A 21559-nucleotide genomic window follows, 5' to 3' on the forward strand; every position below is an offset into this window, starting at 1 on the left:
GCAGTTTAAACGGCCGTTTCCCCAGGGAAATGCGGCTTGCAAGCGGCAGGGCCCTTCAAACTATCAGCTGGAAGGCGGCGGCGGGTGGGTGGGAATCCCCTATCAGCTGGCAGGGTCCTTTAAACTGCCCGTGGTGGCCATCTGCCGCACGGGCCCGCAGGGCGGCAGAGGCTGAAAACGGCCTCCTTGCCCCTCAAATGGCCGCCATAGTGGCCATTTGAGGGGTGGGAAGGCTGTTTCCGGCCTCCACCGCTGCCCTGCAGGCCCACACACCAGCAGAAGAGGCCAAAAACGGCCTTCCTGCCCCTCGCGGGAGGAGGGGGAGGACACTGTGGGCCCGCAGGGCAAGGTAAGGCTGGGGCTGGGGCAGTTTAAAGGGCCCTGCCGCTTGCAAGGCAGGAAAGGGCCCTTTAAACTGCCAAAGGCCCCTTTCCCTGCCGTTGCTAAGCGGCCGGAAAGGGGCATTTAAACCCCACAAACCGGTTCGTAAATTGCCCCAGTTCGTGGTTCCTGGTTCGTGAAAACCTATGAACCACGAACCTCGTGGTTTGCGGTTTTTTGTGGTTCATTCCCATCTCTAGCTGTGACTGAGAAGGCCCACTCCAAATTGTCACATAACAACAGAAAAATTGCCCCCCCACACTTACTGTCCCAACTAGTACTGGAAGCATGTGCTGAGCCACACCTTGATGTCAAGAATTTGCAAATGCTCTTGAACATTAAAAAACCGTTTCCCCAGGCCTTCCCGAACATCAGTCATCATGAAGCAAATAAAGGAAACATCGCCAACGCAGCCCACATCTTCACACATGGCCAACAAAGAAGCTTAATTTTAAATGTATATTGATTTGATTTAGATACTGCCTCTCCAAGATATCTGGCGACCTCATAAATGAAGAGACTTAGTACTCAAGGCAGTTTGCAATATACAATATATGCTGATGGGGTCTGGACTGGTGGAGAGTGAGAAGGAAAGCGATTAAAATGCTGACTGGGTGTGTGGCAGCTGTGAAGGAAGCCAACCCAAAGCTAGCGGATCCCAGTCCTGGTCCCTTCACTCGCCCAGCTTGGCAACTGCCAGAGGCAGTTAAGACCGCAGCAGAGGCAATCAAAGAAGCCACGCCCTCCAGTTTGCAGGATCTGAGTTGGTCTGCTAGAGACAGGGCTGCCAGCCTCCAAGTAGTGGCTGGAGATCTCCCGGAATTACAGCTGGTCTCCAGGCCAAAGAGATCAGCTCACCTGGAGAAAATGGCTACTTTGGGGGGTGGATTCTATGGAATTATGCCATGCCGAGGTCCTTTCCCTCCCCGAACCCCACTTTCTCCAGGTTTCACCCCCCAGATCTCCAGGAATTTCCCAAGTTGGAGATGGCAACCCTAGTGAGAGAACGTTTTGGAGGTCTTTCATTCATAGACTTGATGGCACATCACACACAGAGGCAGGCTAGGGTCACCAAGTGAGTAGCACGGTTGAGGCAGAAGTAGGAGCCAAGCTTCCCCAGCAAAGACCGCCCCACCCTCTGATACGAATAGGGTTGCCAGCCTCCAGGTAGTGGCTGGAGAACCCCCAGAATTACAACTGGTCTCCAGGCCACAGGGATCAGTTCACCTGGGGAAAATGGTTAGGGGGGGGGGGTGGGGTGTGTGTGTGTGTGTGTGTGTGTGTCTGTGTGGACTCTATGGAATTACGCCATGCCAAGGTCCTTTCCCTCCCCAAACCCCACTTTCTCCAGGTTTCACCCCCCAGATTCCCTCCAGGAATTTCCCAACTTGGAGCTGGCAACCCTAGATAGGAAATCCCTGGAAACTTGGTGGTAGAGCCTGGAGAGGGCAGGCTTCGGAGAGGGTCCTTAGTGGGGCATAAGGCCCGGAAGCAGGGAGCCGATCTCTGCGGGCTAGAGCTCAGCTGCCATTCCGGGAGATCCCCAGCCACCACCTGGAGGCTGGCAACAGGGCTCTTCCACGTCTTGCCAGGCGGCATGGGGGGGCAGCTTGGGGGCTTGGCCCCGCCCCACTCAGCGCCCCCGCCCCCCATGCCCGGCAGCCCTCCCCCCGCCCTGGGCACGGGCCGGATCCTGCCAGTCGAGGCGCCCCCGCCGGGCAGGCGCCTGAACCGGGGACGGGGCGGGCCGGCGAGCGGCGCCGCAGTCACGTGAGAGCGCGCTCACGTGATCCGCGCGGCCGCCGGAGGAACTCCCGTCGGAGGGAGGGAGGGAGGAAGAAGAAGGCGGTGATGCGGGAGGAAGAGGAAGAGGAGGCGGGCGGCGCGGACGCCTGGCTGCTGGACTCCTTGCGGCTGTAAGCGGCGCGTGCGCGCGGTCCCCTTTCCCAGCTCAGCTGCTGCACAACAGCCCTGCGAGGCAGGCTGGCCCGCAGTGGAGCGCCTGGTCCCAGCGAGCGGGCGCCTGAAGCCGGGTCTCTGCTCCGGCAGGGTCAGCCTCACGCCCTTAAGATGCTGTTCAGGCCCTCGGCTGCAAGAGGCCGGGAGGGTTTGGGCTCGGGTGTCCTGTACACGGGCTGCGGTGGACATCCTGCCTGTAGGCGCATGCTTGTGTTCACAAAGAAGAGTGCATGTGCGTTCGCTTTAGGGCCGGGATTTATTTATTTATACTTTTTATTTACTTGTGTCATTTATAGTCTGCTTTTCTCAATGAGACTCAAGGCGAATTGCATAGTGTGAGATTAGTACAATTCCTGTCAAGGACAGTTCCATACGGCGTTAAGGACATTTCCATAAACAGTGCCACAGGGTAAATAAATAAACATAAATTTACAAAGAAGACTGAGAGATCTCTGTCTTTTGGTGCTACACCTCTGAAGATGCCAGCCACAGCTGCTGGCGAAACGTCAGGAACTACAATGCCAAGACCACGGCAATACAGCCCGGAAAACCCACAACAACCATCCAATACAGTGTTGAAGAATTGCTGAAAAGCATGAGCAATTCTAGGACTGACATTAGACAATATGAAGCACAGGTAGTATATAGGAGTACATATTTAAAGCAGCAGCAGATAATATGCAAGACAACATAGCGGTGAGGTCTATGGTCCCTAACTCATTAGCGAAGCATCTGAGGCCCCCTCCCTACAATACTGCCCTCCTATCTGGCTACATACCTGGATGGATGTGGTGTTTGTTTCACACATTCAACGGAACGTGTGTGTTGAATGTAATGTGAGAATTTCTTAGTGCACATACAAAGAACAATCAAGTATAGTCTGTGCACAAACTGGATGGTAACTTGTGGACAGGGCTCTTCCGCTTGTGCCTCCAGTGATATTTTTGTGCCCTTGGGCTTTGAACGCTGCTGCTTGGTTTTGCTTTTGGGACACTGCCTCAAGATTCATGGAGCAAACCCAAGATCAGTTGCTTCGCTGGGAGTGGGGGCTGTAATCTTTTCCTCTCCCATAAAGAACCATCAAGGCAAAAATTAAGCAGGTGAAGTTTTCCTGGTGTGGAGGATAAGGAAGGAGAAATGGCTGGGGGCTGTGCTAGTTAGATTGGGGGGGAGCTGCTAGTCCCCTTTCATTATTTTGGGAATTATTTTGCATTTTCCCTGGTATGGAGAGGGGGCTCAGGCAACAACATGCATGCACCCAAGTTCTGCCTTCTAGCTAATAGAAATCTTGGAGGCTTATCTCATGCACTGCATAGCTTTTGAGATTTTACTTCTGTCCTAGAATCTTGAGGGCTAGAAACTTGGATTTTGGGCGGGGGGTGAAAGGAAGCCGAGGCTCTCAAGATGTTGAGTTCTGTAATCTGTACCAGTTTGGGTGTTTGTGCGCGGTGCAATTGTGTAATGTGCATACTCCTGAATTGGGACTAGAAACTTGTGAATTCTCAGGAATGCTCCCCCCACCGACATGGTTACTTGATGGATGCTCAACTCCTGGTGTCTGAAAGAGGGAGTTCTGCCCTCTCGGCTCCTGCAGGGTGCTGTTTGTCTCACTTAGGTACAACGATCTCCACGTGTATGAGCTTCACGAGCCCACCCGTGTCATCGCATGGACGGGAGAAAAACGTGAGTCGCTCCTTTCTGCCCTGGGTCCCTTGGCTGGACGGCTGCTGTCAGTTGCCGGCTGAGGCTCGTGCCCTGCTGCTCAGTGGTGCTCTCTGTTTCCCTGTTGGGAAACATGTGAGCCAGTTTGGTGTAGTGGTTAAGAGCACGGGACTCTAATCTGGAGAGCCGGGTTTGACTCCCCACTCCTCCACAAAGCCAGCTGGGTGACCTTGGGTCAGTCACAGCTTCTAGGAGCTCTCTTAGCCCCACCCACCTCACAGGGTGATTGTTGTGGGGTAATAATAACACTTTGTAAACTGCTCTGAGTGGGCATTAAGTTGTCCTGAAGGGTGGTATATAAATCGAATGTTATTATTAGCTGCACCGTGCGCTTGGAATCGCAAGCCATTCACATTACGAAGACAGCAGCGTGCTTATTGCACCTGTTTTCATATCAGGGCTGGGGCAGCCCTGCTTTCCAGCCGTGAACCATCAAGAACGCTACTTGATGACGTTACCTGTTTCTCCCACCAAGGGGCTCATGAGAGCTTTCCTGTTTCTCCCTGCCTCCATTCATCTTTTCCCAACAACCAGAGGCCACCTGGTAATTGGACCTGGGGCCAAACAGGGCCAGATATTGCCAGTGACGGGGCTGCCGAGAATCGGCTATTTAGGAATGCGGATTTCTGTTGCCCACTAATATTACCAGGGAGAGAGATTTGTACATGTTCCGAGGGACAGAAGCTTGCGTGTTTGAAAGAAATTGAGGGAGGGGAAAACTTGAGAGAGAGGTGCAGATGGGAGCCTGGAGCGGCCCAGATGGCCTCAGCATCAGGTCCCGGCTTCCGAGCCTCTTTAGAATCCAGGCGTTGAATTCCGAGCTTGGTTTGTGATTCTGTTTCCAGGGGTCTGCGTAGCAGGATATGACGACCGAAGGCGGAATGAGATCCTCCGGCTCCTTTTGCCCCCCAGGCTGTTTGCAAAGGAGAATCAGGTAAAGGTGCCCAGAAGATGTTACTGGAGCTTCGAATCTCAGGCCGTCTCTTCGAGTGTTTAGTAATCAGGTCAGTGGGATGACTTCCGCTCCCACCAGTCCAGCGTCTTTCATGGGTTCCTTGGCTTTTTACAGGGATTGTGTCCGGAAAGGGATTTTAAGTTGGAGCTTGGTGGCTTTGCGGACCGCCCAGTGTACAGCCTGAAGCACGTCCCGGAGACCAGGTAGGCTGCTTGGAAGTGCTGGCTGCACCGGCAGGAGCAACCGAGCCCCTCCGATGTGCCAAGAGTGTCCGTGCTCAGCAGAAATGGAGCAATATTCACTCTGAGGAAAGAAGGTTGGGAGTGGGGGCCCAGGATTTTCTCAGTTGCTCCTGAGCAAATGGGCAGGCCAGCTTTTGACCAGGGGCTGCGGTGGGTCTGTGGACATGTAGGGCTGGGACCTGTCTATCTGTTCTGCTAAGACCAGGAGCCTTCTACTGATGTAAGGGGGTCAGCAGAAGTCTCCTGGGGGTGGAGGAAAGCACCATCTTTGGCAAAGCGGTTCTGCAGAACCCGATCCAGGCTTGTTTCTCCATTTATACAAGAAGCTGCCTTATGCCAAGGAAACCTTTCACCTTCTTGCAAGCAGATTTGGCACCCCTTTCCCCCTTTAGCCAGATTGGGCAGCCCTCCAGCAATTTCTGCCTGCCGCCTGAGTATGCAGCACAGAGGAATGGTGCCTGAGTGTAGGTTGGAGAGAGAGAGAGAGAGAGAGAGGTCTGTTTCCTTAGGGAATTTCCAGGGAGAGGCAGAGCCTGGTCTATCTTTCTGCCTGATGGTGATAATTTTTAAAAGGCAGCACAGAATTTATTTAATTTATATCCCACCTCTCTGCCGTGCATTGTTAGCATGGCCAGCAGTATGGTGTGGGTCACGAGGGGCCGGCAATGCAGAACCCGGGAGCACTTCTTACAGGAAACTCCTGCAGAGACTCGGAGATGCAACAGGCTGGGGAGGGCAGGTTGGCTGCTTCCCTTCTTTCAGTACTCGGTCTTCCCTTTGCTTGTGCCTGCAGCTTGCTGGTGACGAGTGGCCCTCCGGACAGTTCTGTGCAGGTTTGGTGCATGGAGCAGGATGAGACAGGTGAGCGGCCGCAGAGGGGCAGAGGTTTGATGCCTGCCTGGAACCCAGCACACCGTAGACACTTGGGCTGTGTGATGGAAATTAGCAGCAGTTTATTATTAAGGACGTAAGATGACTTGGTCGGACCCAGGATCCATTCAGTCCAGCACTCCATCGTGGTTAACCAGGCCTACCAAGAGGACCAGGAGTCGGCAGGCCCCTTCAACAACAGCAGGCCTCCGAATTTCAACATATTTTAATATGTTGCAGGCAAAAGTACTTCCTTATGTCCGTCTTGAATTGGGTGCCCTCCACGTTCCAGCATTTTTGGTTTCTGCCCCTTGTGTAATTTCACGAACGTCTCTCGTGTCCCTCCAGCCAAGCATCCTTTACCCAAGTGGAAACAGAGTGACAGAGTGGGGCTTTCTGCCCCAGGGAGTGTGCCGTGTTTTCCAAACTGGCTGGGAAGCCAAATGGGCTTCGAGTTTATCTCTTCATCTGTACTTGCTGGCAATCACATGGCAAGGCTGCCACCACAGGCAGTGAGTATTGGAGGCAGGAAACCTTGTCCAAAGCCCCTTAACCTCTCTGCTGGCAGTGGGTCAGAATCTCGCAGATGGTTCTGTAAAGGCTACCTAGCTTATGTTCTTCTCAGGCTGGAATAGAGGGGCGGTGTAGTCTTTTAACCAGCTGAGGGCCTGCCTTGCTGTGTGTGGGTGGACAACGTCTCAGGCTTTGTTTCCAGCTCCATGTTCTGAAATCCCTGAAGCAGAGACACCCTCTTGCCCCCCCCCCACATGAAACAGGCTTTACCACTGAGCTGCGGCCTGTCCTTAGAGAGGGCTGCCTAATATTGGGTGTAACATTTTGCCGTGTAAATATTGCCGTGGGTTTTATTTCTGCTAATTAATGAGGCGGTTTGAAGGTCCGCTTGCTGTGGTTTAAGATGCAGGCCTCTGTGGGAAGAAAGGGGAGGAGCTGGATGGGAAGTGTGCTATGTGCCTGTAAGACGGAGTTGTTCCTCCGGTCCTTTGCTTGGGAGCCGACGTTCTGTTCCCTTTCTGACTGCTGCACCCTGCTCTGTCCTGCCTTGCGCGCTTTCATAGGGGCACTGAATCATTATAGTGATTCTGTTTTTCTTTTACAATTGCACATGTTTTAACTGTGTTTATTGTTATTTATGGTTGTTGTTTATTTTATTTATTTGTCATTTATATTCCGCCTTTCTCACTGAGACTCAAGGCGGATGACGTAGTGCGAGATTAGTACAATCAGTAGCAAGGACAAGGGCAGGCATTTCCACACAGCGTCACGAACATTTCCACAAACAATGTCATGGGGTAAAAGAATGTAAGTTTACAAAGATATAGTATTAGCAAGGATCCAGTATGGGGTTGAGAAATTGCTGAAACAGAACATAATCAATTCTGGGACTTACATTGAACAACATGAAGCACAGGTAGGATATAGTGCCCTGAGCCCATTTGTGGGGAGGGCGGGGTATAAATCTAAATAAATAAATAGATAAATAAATAAACAGGAGTACATATTTAAAGCAACAGATAATACGTAAGGCAACATACTGGTGAAATCTCTGGTTTCATCTTCGTTCTTCTGTGCCTCCACACATGGGTACTGCGCACGCGCAGGCCAGCCGCCGGAAGATTTTTTATCGCTTTCCCAGCTCCGAAGGGGCCGTTTGCCGCGCGCCTCAGCGACCGTTTCCCGCCCAAACGGTCACATGCTCCTCCAGCGGCCAACGGCCCCTTCCCTCAGTTCTCTTCTTGCCGCCGCTTGAGGAGAACGTTCGCTTGTAGCTCCGTGCTTTTTTCCTGTGCTTTGGATTGCTTTCTCGTGACTGACTTGGATCTGGATTTGACTTCTCTTCTGCTTACTGATTTGGACGGACTGATCTTGGTGAAGTATTTGACCCGGACTGTGTTTGACTTCGCTTTTTGGTTTGCCCCCCAGAATGGCTTCTACAGCCCTGTTTAAGCACTGTGCCCAGTGCCGTGCTAAAATGGCCCAAACGGATGGGCATAGCCTTTGCCTGCTTTGTCTGGGGGAGGAACATGTAGTCCCCACTTGCAAGATCTGCCAGGGCTTTACGCATAAAGCCAGGCAGGAGCGGTCCGCCCGCCTCAAGGCTTCACTGTGGCAGCGGGTCTTGGACGCCCCTGGGCCCTCCGAGGCGGAGAAACCTGGGGCCGCGGAGAAGTCTGGCCGAACCTCCACCCATGCCGGGAGCCGGTCTCGAGCGGGCTCTGTAACCTCCTCAAAATCGGTGGCTACATCCCGCCCGGCGGACAAGCCGGCGTCGAGGGCAAGCTCGGTGGCGAGGTCTGCGAAGTCCCCGCACAAGTCGGTGTCGGTGAGGTCGGAACCGGGGAGGTCGACTCCGAGGCCGGAACCGGGTGAGTCGGATCCGATACGGTCAGCCCCGGCGTCGATCGAAAGGCCTGTGGCAGTCCCGGGACCGGAGGCTGCACGAAAGGCGTCGACCAAGAGGGCATCGGTTCCAAAAGCTTCCTCCGAATCGGTGCCGAAGAAGAAGGCTAAGAAGACTAAACATCGCTCTCGGTCCCCTCGGCGCCGGCCTGCAGAGGAGGTGGTCCTGGTGTCTCCACCTACGCCATCACCTCACCTAGACTCCCCTGACCGTCCCCTCCTTGAGGAAGAGGTGCCGGATCCGGGGGCCTATGTGGTCCTGTCGAGTGGGCGGCGTTCGCCAACACCGGAATCGAGCCCGGCTCCGCGTCGTCGGATCCGAGAGGCGACCAGGGATCCTTCGCCTGCACAGTCTCCTGCACAGTCTGCCCGTAGCCAGCGGTACTGGTCGGAGGGGAGTGTCGGATCCGAGCGAGTCGGATCCGAGCGGTCTGTGGCTGCGCGTCACCAGCAGGCTACAGGTCTACCTGAGGCCTATCGGTGCCAGTGGAAAGGGGCTCCACCTGGCTTCAGATCATCGGATCCGGGGCCGTCGTCGTCTAGCCGTCGTGAGTGGTTGCCCCCACCCTTCCCAGGAGACGAAGTGTCAGCTCTGGCGTCTGATGAGGATGACGAGGATGCGGGGTCCGGCTATCGCTCTGAGTCGTTCTCTGAACCATCTCCAGACGACAATGTCGGCCCATCCACCAGCTCTCCCTTCGAGGACCTGCGGATTTATGCAGACCAAATGGCCCGCATGTCCAAGGCCTTGGAGATTGACGTGTCCTCCGTGGTCCCGAAGACGAAAGACAAGTTGCTGTGCAGAATCTATGGGAAGAACCCGGCTACAGTAGGTTTTCCTATGTTGGAGGGCTTGGAGGAGATCATCGACAAGGTCTGGAAGTCACCATCTGACCTGCCTGCCACGTCCAAACGCATCGAACAGATGTATAAGATCAAACAAGGGACGTGGCAGTCTCTCATCAAGCACCCTCCACCGTCATCCTTGATAGCCGAGGAGATTCAGCACAAGAGGTCGGGGTCCTCTTCCGTCCCACCGGATAAGGAGGGAAAGAAGATGGACGCACTGGGTAGACGTCAGTACTCAGTCGCTGCTTTAGCCCTCCGGATAGCCAACTATCAAACAATTATGGCGGGCTATCAGCTCTACCTATGGGAGAAGCTGGCCAACTATGTCACTGACCTCCCTGCTGACAAGAAGGCGGTGGTGTCGTTGCTGCAGACGGAGGCAGTACGATTATCAAAACAACAGATGAATGCTGGAAGTCATGCGGCTGACACGGCTGCTCGGGGTATGGCGTCAGCGGTGCTTCTGAGGAGGCACTCGTGGTTGCGGTCGACTGCCCTCCCGCAGGAGGTGAGGGCCAAGATTGAACGTCTGCCCTTCGAGGGTGACTCCCTCTTCTCTACCACCACCGACGAGGCGCTTAAAAAGAAGAAGGAGGACCGGCAGACGGCTCGCTCCCTGGGGGTCACTCCGGCGGACAGGTCCACGTTCAAGCCTCGGTACTCGTCAAGGTATAATCCCTACCAGTACCGCAGCAGATACCAACCCCGTCCGTATTATCCGCAGTACCCTACTTCGCAGCGCCAGTATACCCCAGCGCAACACCAGGGCAGGAGGCGTAGGCCATTCAAGCCCCGCTCGTCTCAACCTCCACCCCAGCAGAAAGATCCGCAAGGGGCTGGAAGGCAGTTCTGAAGACCCGGCCCTGCGGCAGCCCTGAACTTTTCGGACAGACTCAGTCCTTTTTTGTCTGAATGGGAGTCAATAACATCTGACTCATGGGTCTTAACGATTGTTGATAAGGGGTACGGGCTGGAATTCACTGAACTGCCGATGTGTACTTCACCGCTGAGTGCGGTGAATAATACCTTGGTTGAGCTGGAGGATGAAATTAGGTCCCTCTTGGCTAAGGGTGCTGTGGAAGAGGTGCCATTTGTGGAGTCTGAGAAGGGTTTCTTTTCCCGGTTCTTCCTGGTCCCTAAGAAGGACGGGGGTCTACGTCCCATTTTGGATCTTAGGGGCTTAAATGCCTTTCTAAGGGTCACCAAGTTTAGGATGATCACACTGCCTGCTGTAATTGCCCTTTTGAGGAAGGGGGATTGGTTCGCTGTCCTGGATTTAAAGGACGCGTATTTCCACGTGGGAATCTTGGAGGAGCACAGGAGATTTCTGTGCTTCGTTTACAAGCAGCGGGTATTCCGTTACAAGGTTCTCCCCTTCGGCCTTTCCACAGCCCCACGTGTGTTTACTAAGTGCGTGGCTCCTGTGGTTTCCTTTCTTCGAGAGCAGGGCTGTACCATCTACCCCTATCTCGATGATTGGCTCATAACAGCGAGCTCGGAGGTTAAGCTGCTGCAAGATGTGGCATTGGTGCTAGACACTTGCGAACGCTTGGGCCTCCTGGTTAACTTTGAAAAATCTAAGCTGACACCTAGCCGTGTTGTGCCTTATATTGGGGCAGTGTTCGACTCAGTGGAGGCTAAGGCTTTATTGCCTCCAGAGCGGGCACGTTCTTTGAAGGGACTGGTAACCCTGTTTAAACGGAATCGTTATCAGCCAGTGCGCATGATTCAATGCTTGCTAGGGCATATGGCTGCTGCGACCCCGGTGGTCCCTTTTGCGAGGCTGCGGATGCGCCCGCTCCAGAATTGGTTTGTGAGGAGATACAATGCTTTACAGCATCCTCCGACTGCTAAATTCTCTGTTCCCAGAGCCGTTATATCCTCTCTTGACTGGTGGTTGTCAGATGTTAATTTGTTTAAAGGGACCCCATTTGGTTTCCATCATCCCGAGTTCTCCGTAACCACGGACGCCTCTCTGCAGGGGTGGGGGGCTTTCTGTGGGGAGCTATGTGTTCAGGATGTGTGGTCTGAGAGAGAAAAGGGTCTCCATATTAATGTGCTTGAACTGAGGGCTGTTCGTTTTGCACTTATGTCGTTCACAGCAATCTTGCAGAACCATCAGGTGCTGGTGCAGACAGACAACACTACCGCTATGTATTACCTAAACCAACAGGGCGGCACGGTGTCCATGATCCTCTGCAGGGAGGCCACGCTCATTTGGGAATGGGCAATCAGGAATGGGGTGACGCTTCGCGCCATTCATGTAGCTGGGTCGGACAATGTGCAGGCGGACACTCTCAGCAGGGTACACATGCTGAATCACGAATGGGGGCTCAACGCAAAGTACGCTGGGCCGATCTTTCGGAAGTGGGGTCGCCCAAGCATAGACGTGTTTGCGACGTCGGCGAACACCAAGGCCGAGGTCTTTTGTTCTCGGGCAGGAAGCGATCCCCTCTCTATTGGGGATGCCTTCCAATTTACTTGGGCCCGGGGACTACATTACATGTTTCCGCCCGTCCCTCTCATACCCAGAGTGCTGTGCAAGGTGGAGAGGGACAACACGGACTGCATCTTAGTGGCTCCGTTCTGGCCACGGCAGCTCTGGTTCCCGAAGCTGCTGGAGATGTCCGGCCGAACTTACGTGGCCCTTCCGCCCCGGAGGGATCTCCTCCTACACGGGGAGCTCTTCCATCACGAGCCCAGGAAACTACACCTGACCGCTTGGCGGATTCGGCCCCGTCCCTAGGCTTCTCTGAGCCCGTCAGGAAGGTCCTACTGAACGCTAGGAAGCCCTCCACACGGCGTGCCTACAAGGCGAAGTGGAGTAGGTTTGAGGCTTGGGCTGCCTCTAGGAAGGTGGCGCCTCTGGATAGCCCCTTGGGGATGGTCTTGGATTATCTTTGCGAGCTGAAAGATCAGGGCCTTAGTGTAGCATCTCTGAAGGTGCACCTTGCGGCCATCTCTGCGTTCCATGATCGGGTGGATGGCTGCACGGTTTTCTCTCACCAGAAGTCCCGCCAGTTTTTGAAAGGGATGCTTAATCTTTACCCGCCTGTGTCACCCCCTGTGCCCCAGTGGTCTCTCTCCCTGGTCCTGGCCAGGTTGATGTTGCCCCCTTTTGAGCCTTTGGCTACGTGCCCTCTGGACTTGCTCTCCTACAAGGTGGCATTCCTCGTGGCGATCACTTCTGCCAGACGGGTCAGCGAACTGGCTGCTCTTAGGGCAGACCCCCCGTTCCTTCGCTTTCATGCGAATAAGGTGGTCTTGCGACCGTGTCTTTCGTTCCTGCCCAAGGTGGTGTCAACCTTCCACCTTTCGCAAGAGATTTCTCTGCCTGTATTTTTCCCTGAAGCTTCTACTAAGGGGGAAAAGGCCCTCCACAGTTTAGATCTGCGGAGAGCTTTGGCTTTTTATTTGGAAAGAACAAGGGTGTTCAGGAACAGTCCTTACCTTTTTGTGTGTTTCGGGGCGAAGGACAAGGGCCGCAGGGCGTCTGCACAGACGGTGTCACGTTGGATTGTGACAGCCATTGTGAAGGCCTATGCCACGGCTAAGGTGGACTGTCCTTTGGGTGTCAGGGCTCACTCCACACGGTCCCAGGCGACATCTTCGGCCCTGCTCAAGGGTATACCTTTAGCTAATATTTGCAGGGCTGCAACTTGGTCGTCCGCCGATACCTTTGTACGGCATTACGCTGTGGATGTAAATGCCAATGAGGATGTAGCTGTTGCTAGGGCTGTCCTCCATTCCTTGTTTCCCTAGGAGTATGCTGGTTAATATGCTCCAATGGGGAGGTGGAGGCGCTGTATATGTTGTATATATATATATATAGATATGTATTTATACTTGCTGGATGTTGTGGGGTTGGTATGTTTTCTTTTGTAACATATGTGTAGGTGTATATATGTTGTCTTGTTCCTTTCTTGTTGTATAATAAAATTGAGTTGGATTTCACCCCACCTTCCTTATTGTGTGAAGCTTGGTACTCTCCCATGTGTGGAGGCACAGAACGAAGATGAAAACAGGGTTAACATACCTGTAACTTATGTTCATCGAGTTCTTCTGTGCCGACACACAACCCTCCCTCCTACCCCGCTGTGAACTCCAACGCAGATCGCTGTACTTGGCTGGGCTATGGCTCTAGTCTTCTCGGGGCTATGGCTCTGTGTGTTGGATGAGCGGCGGCAAGGGAGAACTGAGGGAAGGGGCCGTTGGCCGCTGGAGGAGCATGTGACCGTTTGGGCGGGAAACGGTCGCTGAGGCGCGCGGCAAACGGCCCCTTCGGAGCTGGGAAAGCGATAAAAAATCTTCCGGCGGCTGGCCTGCGCGTGCGCAGTACCCATGTGTGTCGGCACAGAAGAACTCGATGAACATAAGTTACAGGTATGTTAACCCTGTTTTCTAACTCATCAGCTGCCCTAAGCCCATTCGCCGGGAGGGCAGGATATAAATCCAATAAAATTAAATTAAATAAATGATTGGGTGGTAGCTGGACCCTTTGAGGCAGAGTGAACTGCTGTTGGAAGAGAGGTCATGAAATGCCGGAGTCTGAAAGAAGCCGGAGTGTACCTTTTTGTGGATGGTATTAGCCTAAGTGGAAACTGAGGGAAATAAGTCTTTGTGACTAAGAATTGTTCCGCACACGTTCGATAATGCACTTTCAATGCACTTTATCAGTCGTTTGAGGTGGATTTTTTGTTCCGCACATGAAAAAAATCCGTTCCAAATGATCTATAAAGAGGATTGGAAGTGCATTATCCAATGTGTGCAGAATCACTCTAAGTCTGCTGAATATGTTAGAACTAGCCCTGTACCCATCTTGCAACTAGAAAACTAGTAGCCTGAATGAAACCATTACGCTTTGGGTGCCTCCTTCATGAAGATGGTTAGCAGTCTGCAGTTGAAGAGCAGGAGTTGAGTCCAGTGGCACCTTAGAGACCCAGAAGAGACTTTCGAGAGTCTGAGCTCCTTTCTTCAGATACAAGTAGAAATGGAGATCTCCATTCCTACTTGTATCTGAAGAAGGGAGATTGTTCGAGTCTGAAGAAGGGAGCTTTGACTCTCAAAAACTTACACCCTGAAAATTTTGTGGGTCTCTACGGTGCCACTGGACTCTAATCCCATGAGGCACCCTTTAATCATTATACCTCTCTACTTCTAAATAAACTCTTATTTCTTTTTAAGTTAAATATCTGTTTTATCTAGAATAAAGGATCCCTTTTTACCTCACAGCCATCCCCACATGCTGGCTGTACTAAATATGACTAAACCTTCCTATACTGTGGGTCAAACAGAGAGAACTAAGGCGGGGGGAGTCTTTGGTGGCGGCACACATCTTTGGGGAACTCTCAGAAAGTCGGGGAGGGAGCGCAATACAGGTGTTGTAAGGGGAGTAAAATAGCCACCTTGGGGTCCTGCCGGTGTATATAGAAAATTATCAGATCAGGTAGAAGATCCCAGCTGGGCTCTTTCCCTGAGAGCCAAGCTACAAGTGACGCCTGACACAGGTCGGACGCTTGTCAGCTTCCCTCAAGTTTTGATGGGAAATGTAGGCAGTCTGGTCTTGCAGCTTGGCTCTCCATTTAATTGAAGTTTACAGAGCGTCAGTCTATGGGAGGGAGAACATGCAGTTGGGAGGGGAATGCAGGCGTTGGGCTCTCGCTGGGTGCCCCCCTTCCCCTCTCCTGTGTGTGTGTGGGGGGGAGGGGTTTCTATAAACTTCAATTAAATGGAGAGCCAAGCTGTAAGACCAGGACACCTACATTTCCCATCAGAACTTGAGGGAAGCCGACAAGTGTCCAACCTGTGTCAGGCATCACTTGTAGCTTGGCTCTGACTTGCTAGTGAAATGCATGAAGCTTCCTGAGTGGGTTTTTTTTTTTTTGGAAGCGAGAGAATCCCCTCCACCACTTTCCCCCGGGGGTGCGAGAACTGGACCTGTGTGAGGCACGCTCCCTGGTCTGACGCAGATGGGCAGCCCCCCCCCCCCCGCAGCAGAATCCATCAAATTATTTTTGTCCTCCCCTCTTTGTAAGGCGCTCAGAGCACCTCAAATGAGTCTCCTCAAAAAAACCCTGCAAGGAAGATCAAGATGGGTAGCCGTGTTAGTCTGTCTGTAGCAGCAGAAAAGAGCAACCGTCCTTTAGCACCTATAAGACTAACAAAATTTGTGGTAGGGTGTGAGCTTTCGTGAGTCACAGCTCACTTCAGGTATAGCTAGAATATGAGTCCATCTGTATCTGAAGAAGTGACCTGTGGCTCACGAAAGCTCATTCCCTACCACGAATGTTGTTAGCCTTATAGGTGCTACTGGACTCTTGCTCTTTTCTCCTGCGAGGAAGGTTAGGCTGAGAGGAAACAACTGGCCCAAGGTCACCCAATATGTTTCCTAGGTAGGTGGTTTGTATCTGGCTGCCCCAGAGCTTAGTCCAGCACTCTAACCATTACACCACTCTGCCCCACCCTTTGTCCTACAGATGTCATTAAGCCCCTGGGAACCATCCCCACTGGAAAAGGAGATGAGCCAGCCTGGGCCAAAATTGCCACAGCTTCCTCCACGTCTGCCTGGGTACTGCACGGGCTGAAGACCAGCGATGTCCAGGTGACCGAGATCGAATCCAGGAAGATTGTCTTCAGGGCAGGTATCTGTTTCTACCTCTTTGCAGCTTGAAAACCTCTATCGTCCCAGAGGATCCCACCCTTGAGTGGCAGAGATTCAAGGGTGGAGATCTGTTTGGGTCCTGAGACCTGCTGCTTCTGTTCTATTTGCACCCTGCTGGGAGATCCCCTTGCCTTCAACACAGTTCAGAGAAACATAAAACGGGTCGGTTGTTGTGGGTTTTCTGGGCTGTATCGCCGTGGTCTTGGCATTGTAGTTCCTGACGTTTCGCCAGCAGCTGTGGCTGGCATCTTCAGAGGTGTAGCACCAAAAGACAGAGATCTCTCAGTGTCACAGTGTGGAGATGTTGGCAGGTAATTTATACTGTCTCTGCCTTTTGGTGCTACACCTCTGAAGATGCCAGCCACAGCTGCTGGCGAAACGTCAGGAACTACAATGCCAAGACCACGGCAATACAGCCCGGAAAACCCACAACAACCATCGTTCTCCGGCCGTGAAAGCCTTCGACAATATAAAATGGGTTGCTTTTTGGCCTTAGTTCATTTTGCATGGTGGGCCTCCCATTGCCATGGTGTAGAACTGGGAATCTCTTCCCTCCTAACCAGGAGTCGTGGCACAGCCAGAGGGGCCACCTGTTCTCGGGCCTTGCAGGAAACTGCCCTTACGCTGGTCTCCTGCTAGACCACGCGGGTGAACACGACAATCTCAGGCTCGGCTTGACTGCGGTGGAGTCCATAGAGCGGAAGCCTCTGTCGATTGACAGTTTCCGGAAGTGCAAGAATTGGTTGCCTGCTTGGGCTGGGCAACGCAGGACCTTGCAATGGGCAATACGCTTAAAGGCACAGGAAAGTGCATGCACAGATGTACAGGCAGAAGGGCTGCGACGGCGAGAACGGCCGTCCATGCACAGCACGTGAAGTCCACCTGTAAGCCATGGGGCCTCTCGAAAGAAGCAAGCCTCCACCATGATGGCAAAAGCTGCCTCTGTGCTTCTGGAAACATCCTGGCATTCTTTAAAGCAACAGACTGGCTTGAGCGGGAAGCTGGAACTTGACTGAACCAGTTGATCTCTCTCTCCTTAGCAGACAGATGCAAGCATGGTTATTAACATACAAAGCCCTTCACGGCCTGGGTCCAGCATACCTACGGGACCGCCTCCCTCCCTATGTTCCTCCACGGCAGCTTCCCTCATCTGAACAGGGGCTCTTGCAGGTGCCACCCTGCACATGGGCGAAATCAACAGCAGCCCCTACAAGGGCTTTCTCTGTGGTGGCCCCTACCCCATGAAACGGCCTGCCTGAGGTCAGGAGAGCCCCCACCCTCCTGGCTTTCCGCAAACGATGCAAAACCGAATGATTAAAAAAGGCCTTTTTTCTCAGCTAAGAGGGTGGTATTGTAGGAAAGGGGTCCCAGATGTTTTGCTAGTGAGTTAGAAACCATAGATTTCACCATTATGTTGCCTTACATATTGAAAAGGTAAAGGTAGTCAGTCCCCTGTGCAAGCATTACTGATCCATGGCGGACATCGAATTGCGTTTTCTTGGCAGACTTTTTACGAGGTGGTTTGCCATTGCCTTCCCCAGTCATCTACACTTTACCCCCAGGAAACTGGGGGCTCATTTTACTGACCTCGGAAGGATGGTGGGCTTTAAATATGTACGCCTATATCCTACCTGAGCTTTATGTTGTTTAATGTAAGTCCTAGAGTTGTGTTTCAGCAATTCCTCAACCCCATACTGGATCCTTGCTAATACTTTATCTTTGTAAACTTATATTCTTTTACCCCATGACATTATGGAAATGTTCTTGATACTGTGTGGAAATGCCTGCCCTTGTCCTTGCCACGAATTGTACTAATCTCACACTATGTAATCCACCTTGAGTCTCAGTGAGAAAGGCAGAATATAAATAACATAAATAAAGTAAAATAAAACAGCATGTAACGATGAAATTGCAAGCAAAATTCTCAAGCGCAGAATTGGGCTGTGACGTGAAGGTAGCTGCTTTGCCTGGACTGCCCTCCTAGCTCCCTCTTGTCGTCTCTTCCTACAGCCTCCGCAAACCAGGATGAACTCGCCACTCTGGAGTTCTTGGACCAAACCACAGTGCTGGCCTGCAGCGCCAAGGGGCAGCTGTTCCTCGCCGATATCAGGCAGCCTCAGGGTCTCCTGGGAGCTGTAGAGGATGCATCCATCGCTTCGGCCCTGGGCGGGGGGAGATGGTGTGCGGGAGTCAGGCACAACCCACTGGGGTCTGTTGGGGACCATCCCCGGATAGCTCGGCTTTCAGCAGGAGGCTGCATTGTGCTCACGGACCCCCGAAATATGACAAGCCCCCTGAAAGCGGCCACAGGGTGCAGGCCTGCCTCTAACCTCCCAGGCTCGGAGTTCCTGTGCATCTCCTTCGCTCCTCAGCTGGAAGAGTGCCTGGCTGTATCGGGTAAGATTTGGTGGAGCTTGGCCTACCTGTGGGGTTTAGCACCGCACTGGCTGTTGATGCCACGGGAGGGAAAGAGGGGGCCCAGAGGACATGGGGTGTGGAGGACACCTGAGCTGCATGTGAATCTAAGCTGACCTGCTAACATAACTGACAGGTTTTGCTTTGCCCTGGATGGCCCAATTCCTCCGCCGGCCCTAGAATGCTTGAGGCTGGGGCCCCAGGGTGCGATGCAACCTTATACCAAATCATAGCATTTGCAAGCCTCGATTTTCCCTTTCTCTAAAATGGGCATTATATTGAGCGAGGCCAAATGTCTAGATTCTCGGGGCGGGAGGGGGAACCAGCCATAACACTATTTTGCAACAAGACATCTGATGGCTTTGCAGCTTCCCTCGTGGTCAAGCCAAAGTGAGAGGTGGAAGAAGGCCCAGCGAGGGGCTAGTGAGCCCCCCTTCCCAGTCCCAAGCCAGGGATTGCAGTAACAGCGAAGTCCCAGGGAGTCCGTGTGAATGCGTCTTGGCAGTCAGGAGAGAAAGAGGGAGCAGGGATGGGGAAAGAGGCTGGGGGTCCCCCGGTGAGGGGGAAGCTGGGGGCCTGAAAGGCTGCGGGTGAGCAAAGACCTGGAAGCCACTGGGCTGGAAATATATGTGCAAGACCCACACTGCTCTGTGTTGGCCCCGAGTTTGGATGTATAGCGAGCGCCGCCCACCTCCAGTGCCGTCTTGTTTCTTAGAAGTCCTGCAGGGACGTTTGAGGTGCCGTCTTTGCCTGAAGCTCCCAGATAGAGTAACCTTCTAGCACATACCACTTCCTAGGCAGGGTGGGAGCCGCGTCGGGGAGGCATGAGCCGTGAAGTTGGATGTACGGCTAAGCCCACGTGGTGTTGGGACTCCTCCACGCCTTCAGCCCTTTCTCTCTTTTCCTCTCCCCAAAGGTTTTGATGGGACTGTCTGCATCTATGATACCCAGAGCTGGGGTCCAGCCCCCCAGGAACGCGAGCCACTCTTTGTTCACCGAGGGCACATTTTCAGCGGTGCAGAAGGAGCCGACGGCCCCGCCTTGGTGACCGCCCACACTTGGCACCCCTCCAAGCCACGGACCCTGTTATCGGCAGCCACTGATGGGTCACTGCATGTGTGGGACTGGGCTGATCCTTCTGGGGCCAGCTAGACTTACCTTCTCCCAGCACCTGGGAATGTTTCCGTCTTTTCCAGCGACCTGTTCACAAGAACCTACCTGGGACTTCCTAGCAGGAAGAGTGTGCATAGAACTAAGGAGCCCGTTTGCCCCACTCCCTGAATTTAATGCAGATTTTGCAAGCGCGTAAAGATGTTTGTGTGTGTTTGTGCGTGGAGGGTCCCATCTAATGATCCCAAACAGGGCCTATGCAAGACTTTGCCAAGGAGAAGAAGGCCTCTGCGGACGTCAGAACCAGGGAGAAGCCCAGTCAGGGATCACGTTTGCTCCACCATTTCCTGCATTTCGAGTCCCAGGGAAAGGGGTAAAAAGGCTCTGTAAAAGCCGTAATTCTCCTTGTGGAAAGACAGAGGTGGAAAACAGAGTTATTTTTATTCGAGCCCTAAATTTGCAGATGTAGGAGACTCCACCAAGGTCCAAACTAAAACCTGGGAACCAAAAATATGGTTTTAATAAAAATTAAATTCAGTTTTAAGTAGAGAAAAAATGCATATCCCCCAAGTGTTTCAGTAATCTTTGGAGTATATTTTGCATCTACACACACTGGGAATTTGTACTCTGTATTTCTAATTACAAAAGAAAAAATCAATTCCATTGTACAGGCCTGGGAATGGTGGAGAAAGCATTAACATCTGGTTTTCCTGGCTTTCATTTGGCCTCTTGTAATAACTCATGACACATTAAAAGCTTTCTGAAAAGGAAGGCATTGCTGAGGTTGTGTGTGCGTGATTGTGTTGGCAGGCAGAGGGAGTGGGGGTGCGGTTTAATTGTAGCCTAGGAGGGGTTTCCCTCAGTGGCACCTGCCTTGGGGTTCCCATTCCAGGCTTGCACCCTACTTCTTAGATTAGGAGGGTAGAACTTTTAAACGGAACGTAGCCCCCAATGCTTGCAAAGCAACAATGCCAGTTTAGAAGATCAATCGGAATGGCAGACGTTTTCGCAAGGGCACAGGATTTTTTATCTCACTACAGATGCCAATTTTCTGCACTTCCCACCTCTGTGCATATTACATGTTGAATTGTACCTCTGCAGTTGGATTCCAGCTAGGTCTTCTGGTAACACCCCCTTTCCACCTTCAGACCTGGATGTAAATGCCGATGGATCTTCATTCTAGTTGTATCAAGGGTTTGGACTAGATGACCTTGGAGGTACCTTCCAACCCTATGTTTCTATCATTCTAGGATTCTGACTTCTGAAAGCTTATTCCTTGGGAAAAAAATTTGGTCATTAAAGTGCTACTGGACTCTAATTTTGTTCTCCCACCACCAATAGTAACAGACTTAACCACCTAGAGCTGTCATAGAATTGGCACGTGATACTTGGAACTCTGCAAAAGGGAAGGAAAAGGGTGTGTGCATCTTTGCCTTGGTTCATGGGGGCAGGAGACTTCATGACAGAGTTGTTCTCCTTCTCTGGTTCCCCCATGCTAGGAGAAGTGGAAGGCAGCAGGGAAAGAGGAAGACCTAAAATGAGATGGCTTGATTCATTAAAGGAAGCCGCTGTCTCCAGTTTGCAAGATCTGAGCAAGTCTGTTAATGAGAGGACGTTTTGGAGGTCTTTCATTCATAGGGTCACCACAGGTTGGAGGCGATTTTGACAGCACATCACACACGCACGTGGTTTCCCCAAAATGAAGCAACATGAAATGTTATGGACAAAGGGGTCATCGCAGAAATGACTTTGGGGGGCTTCCTGGGGTGGGGGGAATGCTCCTATCCTGAGTGGCACCTGAGGCCGTGCTGGCTGGCTTTGCTGGAAGTAACAAAAACTTCCGTTGTTGCACAAGAAGCGGGGATGCATGCTACTTCCACAAGCTGCCACGCAAAGGGTGGATCCTCCACAGGGGGGTCAGACCAGTGGGGAAACGCTTCCACCTTTAAACATCCCACCCTTCCAGAAGATAAAAGA

The 21559-nt window shown here is 52.5% G+C and overlaps 1 protein-coding gene across 1 annotated transcript; it reads left to right on the forward strand.

Moving 5' to 3' along the window:
• The first annotated feature begins 2200 nt into the window (after positions 1-2200).
• Positions 2201-20347, forward strand: WDR73 (WD repeat domain 73). Its single transcript, XM_054973987.1, has 8 exons — positions 2201-2297; positions 3956-4023; positions 4908-4996; positions 5132-5220; positions 6053-6120; positions 15873-16037; positions 18068-18454; positions 19389-20347. Exons 1-8 carry the CDS (start codon positions 2233-2235, stop codon positions 19622-19624), a joined length of 1167 nt encoding a protein of 388 aa, XP_054829962.1. The 5' UTR covers positions 2201-2232; the 3' UTR covers positions 19625-20347.
• The last annotated feature ends 1212 nt before the right edge of the window (positions 20348-21559 follow it).

Source organism: Eublepharis macularius, chromosome 3, assembly GCF_028583425.1.
Source record: "Eublepharis macularius isolate TG4126 chromosome 3, MPM_Emac_v1.0, whole genome shotgun sequence".
NCBI classification, from domain to species: domain Eukaryota; kingdom Metazoa; phylum Chordata; class Lepidosauria; order Squamata; family Eublepharidae; genus Eublepharis; species Eublepharis macularius.